We start from the raw sequence: 19,241 nt of genomic DNA on the forward strand, positions 1-19,241 counted from the left end.
TGGGTATAACTCGGCAACAAATCAAAGACAGAAAAGAGAAGAGGAATTGGAAGAACAAAAGCGTAAGTCTCAAACTAAAAACAGTTGAACGGAAACAATATACTACATCGGACACACAAAAGGCTTCCAGGTCGGAGAGGATAAGAAAGTTCTGGTTGAAGAAAAAGAAGAAATTAACTCAAATGTATTGATTTCAGTGCTCCAGTGTGGGCGTAAAATATGTAAATAAATAAATAAATAATAATATGGCCTGATGCTAAGAAAAGTTAATGAAATAATTTTGTCATAGTGAGAAACAGCCAAAATTTTAAATGTGACTGAATTTCTTCTTCTGGAAATGCCATATCCTCTGTTGTTGATGTTGATGTTGTTGTTGTTGTTGTTGGATTTTTAAAAAGATAATAAAACTGTGAGAACAATGACTGTTGTTTCATTCTGCCATAACTCAGAAATGGCTGGAGATATTTCAATGAAATTTGGTGTATGCATTAATATAAATACTAAGCTATATGCTATAAAGATAACTTGGTTTATTTCAATCTCTAGTTTATACCTCTGACGACAAGTACTTTCCAGTAGGTGCTGAGACCTAGGTTATTCTTTTGTAAGTACGCAAAACTATGAACAACATGCAACTGAAAATTTCTGTGTTGACTAATAACAAACAGGGATGTCAAGAAATTAGCAATTTATGGAAATGCTCTCAATCATCATCATCATCATCATCATCATCTCTTTTCCAGATCCAGGATGGTGTTCTGAATATTACCTATATATAAACTTTGAGCAAAAAAAAGCAGATCTTTTGTTTATTTGTTTCAGTGCATGATAGAATCCTAAAATGAAGTATCTTTAAAATGTGTAATGTGTTGTTTTTCTTCTTGTTACATTAACGTCTTCCACACTGGTAATGTTAGGTATTCTTGGTATGAGGACACTGGAGATTTTATGCTATACTGAGTTTTTTACAGAAAGATTTTGAAATTATTCATTACCATGTGCTTCTATTTATGTTAATGAATCATCTTTCCTCTTTCCAATGAGGTATTTTATCTTTTAACACAATATTCGGAACCTTTTCAAAATATTTTGGAATAAAGTATACTTTACTAAAATAAAAAATCTTTTTTTTATTGTCAGCATTGGAAAATTGATAGCACAAATGAGAAATAGGAAAATATGAACTATATTCCATGGTTACAATATATCATAGGCATCAACAGAGTCAGAAAAATTCCAATACAGTGCCCGAATCTATCAAAATCTCCACAGTGTCATCGCTGGACAATTTGCTGGCAGTTATTTTACTCACAGAGTTCTGCCTGACAGTGACCAATTACCACATGTAGTTGGAGGCAACACCAGTAGGTGCTGTGACCTAGTGTATTTTTCTGTAAGTAAACGAAACTATGAATAAGTGGCATTTGTCGAATCTATAAAACTTTGCAAGTTATGAATCTCATTATAAAACCATATTGGATTTCAGAATAGAAAGTTATTATATTAATAAAAACCACCTTTCCAATACATGACAATTTTTTATATTTAGGATAAAACCATTAATAGATATTATAATTAGGACATGTTTCGCTCATGCTTAGTGAGCATCATCAGCTAGAAATACCTTAATCCAAGATAGGTCAGGGCCATGATCCCGGTATATATAATGAAAAAAATCTAATAATACATTGATAAATTACGAATTTTAAGAATTTTAAAATAATCAGTAAGAGTATATTATGTCTATTGAAACAAATAGTGACCAGTAAAATTGCTTAAAATGTGAGTGGAATGAATGACATGAAGATGTTACAATAATCTGCTGTGAGTGGTTGTTCATATAAATCAATGATCATAATAATCTTCGCTCAATGGCATTAGACTGCTTGTATTTAAAAACAGTTTTTCAAATTAGGAGTGGGCTCTTGTAATGAATTATGATCTTGTTTCATAGATCAAACATGATGAGGTGTGTAGAAATCACATGTATTGGTTGAAAATGAACTGCACAGATGGATAAAACTTCGCCTGGATCGGCGTGGAAAACCTTATGAGACTCCCTCGCGTTGTATTTCAACGTTATTACTATGTATAGATAGTGTATTATTATTGGGCTTCAAATGGAGCACTACTGATCTCTTAGGGGAAAAACATAAAACGGGTGTACCCTGTACAAAATAAAAAAAAGAAGAAAATTATGTGTGTCAGTTGCTGGAATTTAAAGGCTGTACTACTGTAGGGAAATAATAATAGAAGGCATTTACCCTTGTGTTGGTTGAGGGGTGATTCTTCCTTAGTTGTTTATAGAGGTTTGATGGTCAATGACTTGTTGCTACGTGTGTTGTACGAATGTGATCTTAGAGGCGGGGATGATAGCATGAGGAGAAAGAGGGCAGGAAACTATGCGAGTTGTCAGCTAGTGAAGGGGATGCAATGCGAGGAGGTGTTGTAGGTGTTGCTGCTGTTGTTACCGGTGGATTGAAAGCATGTTTATAGTGGAAGATTTTCATGAAATTTTTAGCATTGATACCAAAGTTAGCAATTAGACTGGGGATTTGCTCAATTATGGGGCTATTAATATCTGAAACGTCATTTAAATTAGTTTTTATTAAAGTACTGGTCCAAGGAAATGTAAGCGCTTTCATACCCAGTCATTAGACTGCTTTTGTTTGCGTATTTAAGTATTTGCCTCTCTTGATCAATAGTACTGAAATTATGCCCTGTATCCCTCATATGAACACTCATCCATCTGTGCAGTTTGTTTTTCAACCAATACATGTGATTTCAACACACCTCAAATGTTTGATCTATGAAACAAGATCATAATTCATTACAAGAGCCCACTCCTAATGTGAATAACCGTTTTTAATTACAAGCAGTCTAATGCCATTGAGCGAAGATTATTATGATCGATTTATATGAACAACCACTCACAGCAAATTATTGTAACATCTTCATGTCATTCATCCCACTCACATTTTAAGCAATTTTAATGGTCACTATTAGTTTCAATTGACATAATATAATCTTACCGATTATTTTAAAATTCTTAAAATTTGTATTTTATCAATGTATTATTAGACGTTTTTCGTTATACATACTAGGATCAGAGCCCTGACCTGCCTTGGATTAAGGTATTTCTAGCTGATGATGCTCACTAACCATGAGTGAAAGATGCCCTAATTATAATATCTATTAATGCTTTTATCCTAAATGTAAAGGATTGTCATTTATTGGAAAGGTGGTTTTTATTAATATAATAACTTTCTTTATCTATAAAACTTACCATAATATAAACACTTAAATGTGAAAACGAACAGTGCCCGGGCTTCATAAGCACAGGGTGTTAGCTGATCCAAGCGATGTTCAGGCATAGAGGGGAAAGTGTTAAAAGAATGTTTATTTTCTGATAATTTGGTAAAAATTTGAAGGAAACTGCTTAAAAACTGAGAAAGTTCAGCTTGCCTTGCATATTAGGCTGTTTTTCACTGGCATTCTTAGCACCAAGCACAGTGCCCAGAGACTGGTAAGTACTAAGAAGAATAATGATGACGTAACAGGAAGTTTTATCTCTTCAATATAGGTAGTCTCCTCACAGTCTTTATAAACGATATTCAATGTATATTTAGTTTACACATTTGTCTTGCAGGTAACTGATGGAAATCCATTCATATTGTACATACAAGTCAAATCAGTGTGTCAACCATTATTAGTAGAATGAACTGTATTATGAATATACAGACCAAAAGAATCTATAAATATCTTCAAACTGGTAAAACATATTTGAATACTAAGCTAATAAATTCTTAATATGCCAGGCTGAGAGGCTCAGACGGATGAGGCGTTGGCCTTCTGACCCCAACTGGCAGGTTCTATAGTATTATTTGCTTTACGTCCCACAAACAAGGTTTGCGGTTTTCGGAGACACTGAGGTGCCGGAATTTAATCCCGCAGGAGTTCTTTTACATGTCAGTAAATCTACTGACACAAGGCAGATTTATTTGATCACCTTCAAATACCACCGGACTGACCCAGGATCACACCTGCCAAGTTGGGATCAGAAGGCCAGCGCCTCAACCGCCTGAGCCACTCAGCCCGCTCAGCAGGTGTGATCCTGCCTCTGTCCGGTGGTATTTGAAGATGCTCAAATACGTCAGCCTCATGTTGGTAGATTTACTGGTACGTAAAAGAACTCCTGTGGGACTAAATTCTGACAATTCGGCATCTCCGAAAACCATAAAAGTAGTTAGTGGGACATAAAGCCAATAACATTATTAATTCTTACTATGAAATGTATTGAAAGGTGACACAGTTAACTCATTGGCATATACTCATGGTTCCCAGCCATGCAAAAATGCATAGGGCACAACATATCTCATGAGTAGAGTTTGTGATTTTTAGCATTTGCGATAAATGCGAAATATGCCGAAACTTTGTCAGTGTATGTGCCTTCATCTTATATGACCCGTACGGGTGGTTTTTAGCGATTTCGAATTCGCGATAAAATGCGAAATTGGTTCAAAATGCGAAATTATACAATTTATGCGAAATAGATGCGAAACTCTCAGTTTTATACGAAATAAACATATCTTTTTAAAAACTATGCATTTTTCTTAAAAATAAGATATAAATGTTGTTATTTATTTCAGGAGAAATAATTATTACGGCGCCCATTGCGATCGTAAAGCGGTAACATGCTTTGACGGACACTTCCGTCTTGGTGCACGGAACATCTATAAGTTCATTATCGCAGTTAGCTGGTCGGAGAGATTTATTCTCTGTTTTGCAGCCTAACCGATTGATGTCAGATGATACCTGAAGCTATTTTCTCTGTGTAAATAGTAACTCTGAGCTGAAATATGGAAAATAAAAAGCACCTCATTTTGCCGCTCGTTGTAAACAATCATGGCGGCATGGATGAGTTTATTCGTAACTGGCTTGAAAATAGTGATGTTGAAAGTGGAAAAGATTCTCTGGAAAGTGAAAATACTTCTTCTTCAAATGCCAGTGATGAAAGTGATTCCGATTTCAGTTCCGAGATGCTAGTGCCAATTGAAACTACGTGACAAAACCAGAATGCAACAAGAGCGAGTGAGAAGTCTCGTTTCCCTTTTCTTTTCTTTTTTTGCTTTACGTCGCACCGACACAGATAGGTCTTACGGCGACGATGGGACAGGAAAGGCCTAGGAATGGGAAGGAAGCGGCCGTGGCATTAATTACGATACAGTCCCAGCACTTGCCTGGTGTGAAAATGGGAAACCATGGAAAATCTTCAGGGCTGCCGACAGTGGCGTTTGAACTCACTATCTCCTGGATGCGAGCTCACAGCTGCGCGCTCCTAACCGCACGGCCAACTCGCCCGTTGAGAAGTCTAGTAAAATGATACTTGGAATTATGATCTTGTTGACAATAAGCATCTTTCTGTAACGTGTAAACCAGTTTTTGAAATTCAGTCTATAGTGAGGAGGGGGTTGGGTAATAATCTGAAAGAAATGGACTTAGGGAATGAATTTCTAACCCCACAGTTCTGGGATCACGTTACTAAGGAAACCAATACCTATGCCTCTACATTTCTTGCTAATTTATCTGCTTCTCTTGAATCCAGTAATACTTACGAACAAAAACATTGGTTTCCTGTTACTATAGACGAGCTAAAAGCTCACTTTGCTTTGTGTGTTCTTATGTAGCCTATGTGATTAATCAAATTTATGTTAAAGTGACAAAAAATAAATAGTATGTAAGGGAATATTTCCTTTCACAAGTAATGGCAGGCCAAAGGGTTAAATCATTCAATGTGTGGAATTTCTTTCACTGACTAAAGAGCACTGCAAAGACCAGTCAGTCAAACAGCAAATACACTTTCAAGCACCACGTTCATTCTCTTTATGTGTTGACCCTTGATCTTAGTCGGTTATTCTTGACATTGGTTTTGAGTAGTAGTTCTGTTTAAAAGTACGGTAGCGATTTATTTTATTGTCTGTTAGCCATGGGTAGAAGCAAAGTGACGATCAAACAGCATGCCGAAAGTCACAAATCGGGACATTTTTATGTAAGGATACAGATGGCCTATATTGATGTGCTGACTCTGCAATCAAAAACTTGAAGAAGAAAAAAATGTTTTGCAAGCTTTCCTTGGCAGCACTTCTGTGCATTTGGGCCTCTACGGACAGTGTCGATGTAGAGTTTTTTTTTAGCAAGTACAACATAACTGTAACTGATAGGCGGTCTCAAATGAAGGAGGACACCTTTTAAATAATTGGCGTGTTGTACTTAAATCATCATTAAAATTCCTCTTCCTTGTAGGTGTGTTGTACTGTGATAAATAAATACGTTCAAAATAGTATTTTTCACTTTGAAATTGTGTTTGTAAATTTGAAAATAAGCATATTCCTGTGTGTTCGTTAATACTTCTTGCAGTCTTATGTTGATGTTTGTCTTATTTTCCATAGTGAATTCAAAACTGCATGACGAGCAATGTATGATTAAACAGTATGATTTTACTCCCAACTGTTGTGTGTGCAATTTAGCTAATTATGCCTATTTTTAACCAATTTGCTACAAAATGCTAAATTTGAGAAGTTTAGATGCTACAAAATGCTAAATTTGAAAATCAAAACGCTAAATTACTGATTTTTAAATGCTATAAACCACGAACTCTACTCATGAGAAAAACGGTGTATTATCTGAACTAGTTCACGTTCTATTCGACAATCTGTGCGAATTCCTGTCGCACCTGTCTCCATTCAACCCAAGGTCAGCAATAGTAATCATGTTGTGTAGAAGACAGTTCTTAGCAAGCAGTGATATTTCTGAAATTCTCAACAGAAGCAAGTGAATGGGAGTCATAAATGTGAAGAACTGTCTAGTGGTAGTGGTGCCAGTGACAGAAAAGCAACAGTGAATCAAAAAATTATGAAAGTGATGAATGTGATTTTGCACAGCTAGGTTTAAGTAAAAAAACAAAAATAAATAGTGGAAATGTGGGGGAGAGAGGAGAGGGTGGTGATATGGGTGGGGATGGGGGTGGCAAAGTACAAAATTTTCATTTTCTGGGATTACTGGTACAGCTCCAATATTAATCAGGCAACTCTCAAAACCCCTATTTAGCTGATATGAATGTGATCTCATGACTTTGCACATGACTGACTACTTCATAATTTTCCACACCACAAAAACCTACAAAAGGCAAGAAACAACCAAAGGCAAGATTGACATTTTTTTTTTAATCACAATTTCCATGAGAACTTGCAAATAGCTGTAACCAACAAATGAGTAGTCCATTTGAAAAACCAGCTATTTGCATGATAAGCAATTTGTGAGAAATCAGGAAGAACTAATAAAATGAAACAGAAATGTGATAGAGAACTGATTTTTTTTTTTTATGAACTATAATATGTGTACCAAAGTTCTGACATATTTGATGAGCAGAAAACAAGTTATCAATATATTTAATTTGCATATATCAGGTTTTGCAACTGTGTTGTTTACATAGCAGGTTTTGTAACTCTAGTGACAGCCATACTGATTGTGCCTTAGTTTGCACAACCAGCCATAATTGTATTGATCGAGTTTAATCACACACTTTCGATAGATGGAATTATGTATTGAGTACGTTACAATATAGAATGCATACACACATAATGGAAGAACATATTGAGTAGAATGGAGTATATTACAATGTAAAGGACATACACAGTTTAGAATAGTTTTGTGTGTGATAATATACTGTACTATCAAAGTACAACCAAATAAGGGGTTTAGGCTACATCTGTTTCATCAGCTTTCATTATTTCAAAGTCCAAAATGTCATCATCATGACCATCATCTGCATCTTCATTCAAAACTTTGAGTATCAGGGTCCTGTTCTGCATAGAATTTCAAATCTGGATTACTGCCTCATGCTTCCCAAAAGTGAAGTGCAAGAAGTCTCTTAACATCATTGAACTTAGCCCTCTTCCCAGAATATCAGGGATGTGAACAATCTTAAAATTTTTCTCTTTCTTGCACAAACTTTTTGCTTCACCAATGTCAAAATTGTAGAAGGGTTCTCCTCAAACTAGGATAGATTTATTGCTTTTGCTTCTTGTGACTGTTAATCTCTTTGTTTCCTGAAATTGGAAATGTTATTTTCCACGGTTTTTAAGAATGTCACCTGAATAACCTTTCCAATCCTTAGCAGGAGCATCTTCTAGATGTGTTACAATTCCATCAACTTGTTGGCTGCATTCCCAACTATGAACTCAGAGAAATTGGCAAGAGAAGGAAACAATTGCAAGCAGAATTTCACAGCTGAATCTCTACACTATGCAGTACAGCTCACATAACTATCCACAATAGAAATAAGAGTTTTACCATTATCTTCTTTGACAAAGAGGAGTGCAATGCTGTTCTTATAGAAAGGAAAATAGCAGGTTTTGCAACTCTATCTAAAGGACAGCCATGTTAGTTAATAGACATATAGCAGGTGTTGTAAACGTAAACAGTGGCCTGTGAATTTAGCAGGCTTTGCATCCGTACATGCCATGCATGAGAAGGTTTTGCAACTGTCTGCCATTTTTTCTATCAAATTTAAACCTACTATAGCTTGTTTAGGAACCTAAAACATAGCTAAATTAGAAGCCAGTATCATAAAGCAACATAGGATACCATTACTTCATTTTTGTAATTTTATGCACATAGCTGGTTTTGCAAATGGGCTACTCAAATAGAAGTTTGCACAATAATCTAAGGAATAGCTGTGATTCATGTACGCCCAAGAGAGATCCGGTTTACTCTGTCTGCCATCTAGCGGACCTAGAGTAAAAACGGAACGTCGAAATTGACGAGCAGACAGCCAGATGGCGTCAAATCGAAATGTCTGCAAACGGTAGCTGAGGCCATACGATTATTATTATTATTATTATGTACATTATATACTAATTCTTGGCATGTGAAGGGCTAGAAAATTGGTATGCAATTGGGTTATAAATTAATGAAGAAAGAATTTTCAAAGCACAAAACTTAAGGTAAAAACTTGTAAACAACAACAACAACAACAACAAAAAGTATACAAACCCCATGAGTCTAAGTAGAACATTCTTCAACCATCGAAAAAAATGGAACTCTGCTGACAGGCCAGGTTTCACTGCAGGATTAGCATGTCCCACATAAAACCAGACTAGGAACACTACCACAATATTAGAGAGCGCATAGCCCCAGTGCACCAAAAACATAATCAGCAACTTCACCAATGCCTGAAAGAAATGTAAATCATTTTATTTTAATATACCTTTAAAGAGTAAAATCACGAACTAAAGAAATGCCTATCATAACTAAAAGTTTTCCATTGCAATAATGAGTTACATACTCTGCATCCAACTGTTACTGTATTTGGGAGCAGTTATAAAGTTTTTGTATTGTTTCATTCACTGTATAGATTCATAATGATCATAAAATAATATCCCTTATACATAGAGATCTATGAAATTCACAACACGCAATCATTTTCAACCATGCCATGCCACTCTCCAGCACTCACCAAGACCATGCAAACCACATTGTTCTTGTAAGTTTAATAATTCTCAGGTTCACTGATTGGCATGTTTAAATTGTAAGTGAAAAGAAACATGACTAGGTGCAATGCCTGAATCTGATGTGACAGTGTATTCATGGATAAGTGTGAATAATAAAAATGTATTGATATGTAAATTTTGTGACAAAAATTTGGAGTTCAAAAGATGGGATATGGTGATGACACATCACTAGTGATAACCACAGGTGTAGCAAACAGAAGGGATCATTAAAGTGGCAGTTATCCGTGGCAGAACTGCTCACACAGACAACAAAGGCAAAAGGATATAAAAATGAATTTATTATCGACACAACTGAGGCATTCTTGAGTGCTGGGATTAGTGCTGAGTTAGACAACTCAAAGATGCAAGAGAGGTTGTTCAGGTACGTAGAGACTTGGCGTCTACCAATTGCGTTCGGGAGCATTACATTCCTATTGTAGGGGATAAAAAGCAACATGACCTGAAGATGTTAACAATAATGTTATTTGCTTTACATCCCACTAACTACTTGTACAGTTTTTGGAGGCACCAAGGTGCCAAAATTTTGTCCCTCAGGAGTTCCTTTACGTGTCAGTACATCTAGCGATGCGAGGCTGATGTACTTGAGCACCTTCAAATACCACCAGACTGAGCCAGGATCAAACCTGCCAAGTTGGGTTCAGAAGGCCAGCACCTCAACCGTCTGGGCCACTCAGCTCGACAACTGAAGATGAGCACTGAAGATAAAACATTTTTCTTTGCGATAAAACTACAGAAAAGTTGGGGAACTGTATTTTTAAAGTGTTGTTTTGCCTTTTGGAAGTGAAGAACTGCCAGGATGTGCATTTAGCTGCCAGTGTGGTGTTCAATAAAGCCATGGGTGCCACATGCTAACAAATAAGTATGATGATCAATTTGACAATATTTTGGGCATAGTTAAAGATTCAGTTTGTTATATGGGTGCATGTGCAAGTACCTTAAGGGGCTTTGTTGGTGACAGCCTTGGTCATGTGCAATGCTAGGCTCACAAAGTTGATCTTGTAGGTCATACCTGGCAGTGCAACTTCGAACTTAACTCGGCAGTTGCAAAAACAAAGGCAGCTTTCCTATACATTAAACAAAGGAAACACAAGTATCTTGAACTTTTTGTGAGAGATACGACAATGATGCAGGTAAGATAAAAATGTTGCAGACGAGGTGGAATACTTGGTTTGAGCCTGTGCTCCACATTCATGAACATCTGAATAACATTGACTTTATGGATGAGTGAATGGTGTTACATTTTAAAAAATAATATAAGTTACAGCGAGCTGTCACAAGACCTCAAGCTCAGTTTGTGGCATGCAACTGTAACCGGATCATGGATTTAATTATGTTATTAGAAGTTAATAACTACTCTATGGCTCATACTCTGTATTCTAAGCTCGGAGTATACTGCAATAGAACATGCTATATCTGCTGACTAGGGAAGATTTTTTCCACACGCTTAATGCTTGCCTCCATGAAAAGTCAAAGCTGTGAACACTCTAAAGGCGTTGCAGAAGAGTTTGATGAAATTAAGGCAGGTGATGGCAGCCAACCCTTCAAGGGCTGTTGATGCTTCAAGATCCTAACTGTACATGGTGTAGAGAAAGAACTGAGAAAACTGCCATTAGCAGCTCCAGTTAGTTTACAAGCATTCTTTGAGGACTACACTTTCCTTCAAAAAATGGCAAAAGAAGAAATGTTTAGGATGGATACTTCTTCATTGAACATTTGCACTCTTTTGTGCTCCATGAAGGAGGACTAGCCAAAAATTACGATTATTGCTCTACAAGCTGTGTGGTACCCTACGTCGGTCCAGCCCCGCGGACTGGGTGTTTGTGACGTCCTTAATCTTCCGTTCCTCACACACCACATTCCACACTAACGCCATTTCAATTACATGCAGGTTCATACAATATGGTGCCAGTAGGGCAAAAGATCCACATGGGTCGACGCCCCAAACAAATAGCACTTTTTAAAAACCTTACGTCAAATGTAAATGTGGATGCTGAACGCTCACATTATGGTGTGGTGGTGAGTGACCTTCGGAGGTGGCAGAAACTAGAGTGTGCAGAAATTCTCTAGGTGGCTGCATTTTCCTTACAGGTAATTAATCTATATTTTATATCTAGTTGATTTGTCGAGTGCATTTTCAATTAAAATAACCTAAGAGAGAGTATTTCTGTTTACAGCTTTTAGTTATCTCTTTCCAACCAGCCTGTAATTGAAGATATTCCACGCAATAGGGCTTCAACTGAATTGTATTTTTGTAAATTTGTATTTAAATATGTGTATATAAAACATAAAAAGTTCAATAAATACATATTCATTATTTTCATCTGCAATATGTACCCATTTGGTTAACATTTAGTAACATTTAGTAGGTTCCTGTAACACTGAAATCACATTTTTTTTTTAAATACTGAAAAACAAAACCGCTTTATACAACATATCATCAAATAATAACTAGAGCATATCCCATATAGAATATCATCGTGCTAAGTGTTATACAGATGATGATGATGATGATGATGATGCTTGTTGTTTAAAGGGACCTAACATCTAGGTCAACGACCCCTGGCATTCCCCACGTGATGGTACTAATTACAAGTAGTCACATGGTCCTAATTTGATCATCCCTTGGTCGTCCCATTTAGTCACCTCTTACAACAGGCAGGGGATACCTTGGGTGTATTCTTCGTCTGCATCCCCCATGAGACGAAATGTAATGACAGTTTAAAAGTCCAAAATCATCCACTGAACAGAATTCAAAACGTGATTGCAAACATGAATTTAAAACAAACAGCAGATTCAATGCGCAATCCCACATATTCCCAGAAACTAGCGTAAAGCAATAGTATTACTGACCAAGGGACTGCTTCTAAAGCACAATTCTGAATCGATGATGCTTGTGGTCTAAAGGGGTCCAAAATCCACGTCATCAGCCCCTCATAATGGTTCTTATCGCTAGTAAAGTAGAGCCATGGTAATTGTCATGTTGCAGTACTAATCAAAAGTAGCATAGACTAGTAGTATTCCACACATTATGGTACTACTCACAGGTAATGTAATACGCACATGAAACACATACCTATGGTGTTTCTCACATTGCTGCACCACTTACAGGCAAAGCAAACCTATGGTGTTCCTCACATAGTGGGTACTAATCCTAGGCAATGCAGACCCACGGTGTCACACATATATTGGCACTAATCACAGGCAATGCCCAGATCTGTGATGTTTCTCATATAATGGTACTAATTACAGACAATGCAAGCCCGTGGTGTTCTGCATGTAGTGGTACTAATCACGGGCACTGTAAAACCCATCCTGATTCATACACAGTTGCTACTAATCACAAACCTATTGTGTACCTAACATAGTAGTACTACTCACAAGTAAAGGTGACCCATGGTGTGCCCCACGTGATGGTACTAATTACAAGTAGTCACATGGTCCTAATTCGATCATCCCTTGGTCACCCCATTTAGTCACCTCTTACGACAGGCAGGGGATACGTTGGGTGTATTCTTAGTCTGCATCCCCCATCCACAGGGGGTTGTGTGTTAGGTCTATGAGAGCTGTTTTATTTTGCTCATGTCCACCGGCAAGCCGTTAGGAGCCCCCACCTATCCGCCACCTGGGACGCGCCACGTGGGAGTATCACTTCTCCCCCTGCTACGCCACCGTAGTAGGTTCGTGGATGTGTTATGCAATTAGGAAATGACATGGTGAAGAAAGTTTGTAAAATTTCCTATGAAGGTAGTGGAATTTCCTACAATAGACACTTACTTTTCCTTTGTTTTGCTCTTAGAATATGCAAACCATAGTTGAAACTGAACTTAAATTTGCATTTAATCCTAGTAATGTTCTGCAGTCACCACTGAAGGTTTCTCTGAATATTAAATTTGCTATTTCTGTACAAGAGATAGTGAGCTCAATGATCTCGCTCATGAAATACCAACGTAAAGTTGCCCATGGCTCAAGACTTTTTTGGAAAACAAATACAGATTTTATCAAAAGTTTGACCTCAAGTCATTGAGAAAGTTAACTGCATTGGTAACTGTCTTGTTTAAATTTAAAAGACATACTCATGCAGGACGAAATAAGTGTTATGGGTATGAGAATAGTTTCTGTAGTAACAGAATCTAAACATCTAGTGGCTGCCTCTATTACATTAGGCTGTAATTCTTTAACTGTAAGTTTTGGAGGATAAGAAATTTTTTATCGACATGACATAGCCCCTCTCATCATTCTCGGTTTGTGTGGAACATTCTGGTTGATGTTAGAATGATAAAAAACAATTCAGGGTAAGAAAGTGATTTCTATGGTCACTCACAATACTATGCCCACTTCTGCAGACTACTTCATCCCCAGTTAAAAATAAAGATGAGGATATTTTCAAAACAGTTACAAAATAAGAAATTATGTACTCGTCAAGAACAAGATTGACAGAAATAACTTAAGTATGGATTAAATATACTGAACTTATGAATTGGAGAGATTCCTTCCACAGCTCTTAAAACAGCGCTTTGAAGGTTATAAAATCTGCAGTGAGGGTGGGGAAGTAAACCTTGAGGATGTATTTGGTGACTTAAATTGATTCTTAATTAGCAACAGTAAGAACTGCTCTTACTTTTAAGTCTCAATAATGATGATGATTATGGTACTGTATGGCCTCAGCTAGAGTGATAACAGACCTTCTGAAGTAGTGCCATCTAGGTGGTCTGCCAACCAAATTCAACATTCTGATTGTGCTACTATCTAGCGATGAAAGCAGAATTCTACTGGAATGGATACTATGGCTGAGTTAATTTAATTTTGTCAGGTGACACTGAATGCACCACCATGGATCTTTAACATGCCAGCAACAACACGAAGTGCCATGACTGTGCTTCAAAAAAAAAAAAAAAATTACCTCAGCTGGGATCAAACCTGCAAACCTGGGGTCGTAAGTCTGACACTACCACTGATCCACCACTGAGATAGAGGAGAGGTGACAATAGAGAAGTCAATATTACCATACTGCTGTTCAAATAGATATGGGTTGAATTTAAAGGTACCAGTGTCATAATCCTCAATCAGTCTTGGTTTCTCTTACTTCTGAAAGCCACGTTGAAAACTCTTTCAGAATTCAGAGCACCCAGGTTCCTAAAGCATTTTGATACACTGAATTTATTCAAAAGTTTAAGGTGCTTCAAACAGTTGACAACAGTCAGAAAACATGAACCTCTCATCATTACAGGCAGGATTTGATGGAAATCTTCACCTAGTAGGGTTACTTTACCATTAAATGTTTCAGAACATCTAGTTAGAACTTCAAGAAGTGTGTCTATTGTTGAAAATACATGCACATAGATCATTGAAACTTCATCCTACACTATAAATTGGTATTCGTTTCCTGTTTCTGTTGCTCCCTCTACGCACACTGACCTACCATTGTGTTTGTCCTATTATGTCTTCTTTGTTTCTCTCTGTCTATACGAGTCATCTATTTGCAAAACCGGCCATCTCCAAATGATTACATTTTTCAGGAAACAAAAAAAATATATATAAAATGTAAATAACAAGATTTAGAATTATTATTATTTGCTTAATCGCTTATAAATAGCATTGTAATGACTGTTCAGAATACCAATGTTTTATTTTCATAATTATTTGGAAAATTTACATTTCAAATTTGGAGATGGCCAAGTTTGCACCAAACGAAAGAAACTGAAAGAATGAAAAATATACAAAAATTGTTTTATTTAAAACTTGTCTAAAAAGAAATCAATATGGTATAAAAAGCCGATGTATTTACACAAAATGAACCAAAATTTAAACATTAATTAATACCATTGTCTACATTGTGCTCACATGCATCTTCCCCATTTTCTGGATTATCATCATCATCATCATCATCATCAACATCATCATCATCATCATCATCAATGAGTTCATTGTAAAATTTCAGCACTTCTACATTTCACCACTGAGTCACAAAATGTTTAGTCAATAGAAATTCAAGATCTTTTGCCCTACTCCAATTTTTTTATGAAGAAAAAAAAAGCTGGTTAGAGGCCGAGTTTGCTGCTAATAGTTTGCTGTCTTGTGTAAAAGTGGACAGAGAACACATTCAGCACAAAAAATAGATTTCAATTTTTTTTTTGGAGATTGCCAGTTTTGAAAATAGAAGACTCATATTGTACCAGGAATGCATGGTACATGCCGTATTTATTAAGAACAAAGTTGTATAATTATCACGCCCACCGAGAACTCCAAGCTTGCTGTGTTTACATCTGCCAGGATGAGAAATGGGATGGGAAAAAGCTAAAACTAAGAAGGTGGTCATAGCTTTGATAAAGCTACTGTGTAACCCTATAATATGCGCCTGGGTTGAAACTGCAGAAACCACTCTGAAGCTGCCAACTGCAAGATTCAAACCGATCATTTCTGGAAAGCAAGCTTGTAGCTACATGACTCGTATCACAAAACCAACTTCCTTGGTTTTGAATGATCATGTATTTGTTCTTTTAGTTGAGTGATTTGGGTATTCCTTGTAATATTTGCTGGAGCTTGAAGATGCTTTTTCTTTTCTTTTTTTACAATTTGTTTTACGTCGCAGTGACATGGATAGGTCTTATGACGACGAGGGGATAGGCAAGGGCTAGGAGAAGGAAGAAAGTGGCCATGGCCTTAATTAAGGTACAGCCCCAGCATTTGTCTGGTATGAAAATGGGAAACCACAGAGAATCATCTTCCCGGCTGCTGACAGTGGAATTTGAACCCACTATCTCCTGAATGCAAACTCACAGCTACACGACCCTAACTGCACGGCCAACTCGCTCGGTGCTTGAAGTTTAACGTGACTGTTGATACTCTTATCATGGCCATGGAACATCAAGGATTATGTGGAATATGACCACAGAGAAATTATATTTGTTCCAAAAATCTCATACGCATTGGCCAGGATTCAAACTGGCCACCTTGGTCAGAAGCTAGTGTTGGTGTAGTTCAGCTATCATGCCCCACTTTTCTTTATTATTTCCTTAGTAATGATACTAAACCTTTGGGTTTTGCTTGAAATTTGTAGACATTTTGAAGATCTAGCCACATTAATAACCTGTTCTTACCTCTATTCTGAGCATTAGGAAAGGATTACATGGATATTTAAATACTGCAGAAGAACCACGAAGAATAAACTCACCCCAAAAAGTGAGAACCACCGATTGCAAAGAGATGAGTACCAATTATTAAGTTTTGAGTGAATGTGGGTATCTTTTGCCTTAGTGCCATCTCCACTTTTAATACTTGAATGTTCATCAGGAGAAGAAACAAGGCTGGGGGATCCAGAACTGTGGGCAGTCTGAAAAGTAATTCAAAACAGGAGATTATTTATTGCTAAGTGACCAATTAGAATGCTGCAAAATGCAAAAACAAATGGAAACAAATGGAAAGTATAAACTCATAAGTTGATTACAAATAAAAAGAGGGAACATAATGTACTCCAAAACTTCTGTCTTAGGAAAATACAAATACGATTCTTTTCACATTTTATTTTAACAGGATGATGCACTACTTGCAATATTTATGAGGATTCCACTATCGAGATACATTTCAATCAAATTTTGCAAATTAATAGGAGGATATATTTTATTGACTTATTAGACAAATATACCAATTTTATATCCATAACAGATAGATAATCTTAACTTTACAGATAGAGGGGGAACTGATACATGTGTAAATCCAGTACTTTTACCATTTTTGGAGACGATGAGGTGCTGAAATTTTATCTTGCAGGAGTGACATTTTTAAACCTTGGAAATGTTTCTAAAGGACAGCTTCTCTTAAAGCAGTCATGACTAAGATTAAAGGGCTGAAAAGAGCACAGCAGTTGGGAACTCCCAAAGACAGTCACAATTACAGCGCCTTTGACTTCAAGAGAAACTACCCTCAAAATCACTTCTAAGTCAATTTACTGTCAGCAATCCTACAATGTTCAATGTAGAAAGTATACTGTCCAACTTTCTTTGGAAATGGATAGATAAAAAAATAAGAAGAAGTCTCTCTATATATCTGAATAGAATAACCTGCTCCAAAAGGAGTGGAACAGATTATAATCTGTTGTTTTGGTCCTCTGCAATATCCATACCTTCTTACAGCACATTTAACAAATTACAGACTAACATGAATAATATTTTATGTATTCAAATTTACTAAATATCTAAGCATAAATATATTTTAGTCACCTTTTTATGATGAGTCCTTTCAGGAAAGAGTTTATCAAGGTCATTTCCAAATCTGTCTCCAGTCCCAGATTGATTTGATTCATTTGTTCCATAACCTCCTCCTCCATGGGGACTGTTTTCAAAAGTCGGACTGAGGAATTCTTGTGCTCTATGTAAGCAACATGAGACAAAAAGGGATAAGGAATACATATCTAAGAATATAATAGGAAGAGAAATAAAAGGGAAACAATTATCTTACCTAAATCGCTCTTCTCTTCTTAACTGAATATCAAATGTCTGTGCAAGGGCAAAGTATGAGTAATCTATGGCAGCGTATGTTAGGAGAAACGGCATTGTTACAACTGGAGCCAGAGTATTAATTTGACCAACAAGGATGAAAGTGACTGTAATAACAGCAACGACAGCCATGGAGTAAAGGGGAACCCTATTTGGACCACGCTGTAAAACGAAAAGCAATCAAGACTGAAATAACTTTCATACATCAGATTTCCTTAAACTGTAAAATATTTAAACACATATAACCAAATGATTATATTCCCCAATGTGAAACAATAACTAATAAAGAACAAATTAATCTCAGATATTACAGTTTAGCCACTGTACCATGGATATACTGAAAATTAAATTCGAGCAACTGCAATATTTTGTGCCCACTTCTCTTGCTTATTTATAGTGAAATGAATCTCAGCTCAGTCAGATGGATTATTATTATTATTATTCTTAAGTAATGATCCATGTTTGTATTCACAAAAGTTGTATACGAGGTGTTAAAGACGCCCAGTGGAAGTTTACGGGGTGAACCCACACTAGCACTACGGGCAATTTTGGTACAACTATTTTTTTTAAATTGACAACAACATTGGTTTTATGTCCCACTAACTACTTTCAAGGTTTTGGGAAATGCTGAGGTGCCAGAATTTTATCCCGCGAGAGTTCTTTACCATGCCAAAAAATCTATAACATGAGGCTGAACATCTTCAAATGCTGCTGGACTGAGCAACGATTGAGCCTGCCAACTAGAGTTCAGAAGGCCAGCACTCTACCATCTCAGCTACTCAGCCCAGCACACACGCTCTAAAAGTACATGAAGAATGTTTAATACATGCTAGTTAATGCCTCAGAGTTACTATTAGGCCAGACTGGGCATGTAAGAGAGGAATATGCTTGTCATTGGTCCAATGTGTCTCCCGTAGCTCAGGTGTCTGGAGATTGAGTATTAGTCATTAAACTCATATTTGGTCCGTATTGACGACAGTGATTACAGTACATATAATTTTTTAAAAATATTTGTTTAATGTCAACCTAGTCAATACTTACAATTACCACTATTGTGGTTAAATGATCATAAATAATTGAAAAATCGTGAATACAGTTTAATATGGACCTTCACCAAATGTTAAAGAAAATGGACCCATTTCAATTTCAGACGAATGCCGTTTGACAATCTTCCTAC

General features: G+C 36.6%; 1 protein-coding gene across 6 annotated transcripts in view; it reads right to left on the reverse strand.

Annotated features, from left to right (window-relative positions):
• The window catches only part of LOC136878882 (solute carrier family 12 member 8), a 108,804-nt gene that overhangs the window by 20,333 nt on the left and 69,230 nt on the right, over window positions 1–19,241 (reverse strand). For 5 of the 6 annotated variants that reach the window (XM_068228842.1, XM_068228841.1, XM_068228839.1 and 2 more), the window contains exons 9-12: window positions 18,027–18,226; window positions 17,789–17,936; window positions 16,744–16,902; window positions 9,055–9,233 (exon numbers count right to left, since the gene is read on the reverse strand). In XM_068228842.1, coding sequence (XP_068084943.1) covers window positions 9,055–9,233; window positions 16,744–16,902; window positions 17,789–17,936; window positions 18,027–18,226 — 686 coding nt within the window. The remainder of the gene's footprint in view (window positions 1–9,054; window positions 9,234–16,743; window positions 16,903–17,788; window positions 17,937–18,026; window positions 18,227–19,241) is intronic. The other variant, XM_068228843.1, reaches the window with a different exon arrangement.

Source organism: Anabrus simplex, chromosome 8, assembly GCF_040414725.1.
Source record: "Anabrus simplex isolate iqAnaSimp1 chromosome 8, ASM4041472v1, whole genome shotgun sequence".
NCBI lineage: Eukaryota > Metazoa > Arthropoda > Insecta > Orthoptera > Tettigoniidae > Anabrus > Anabrus simplex.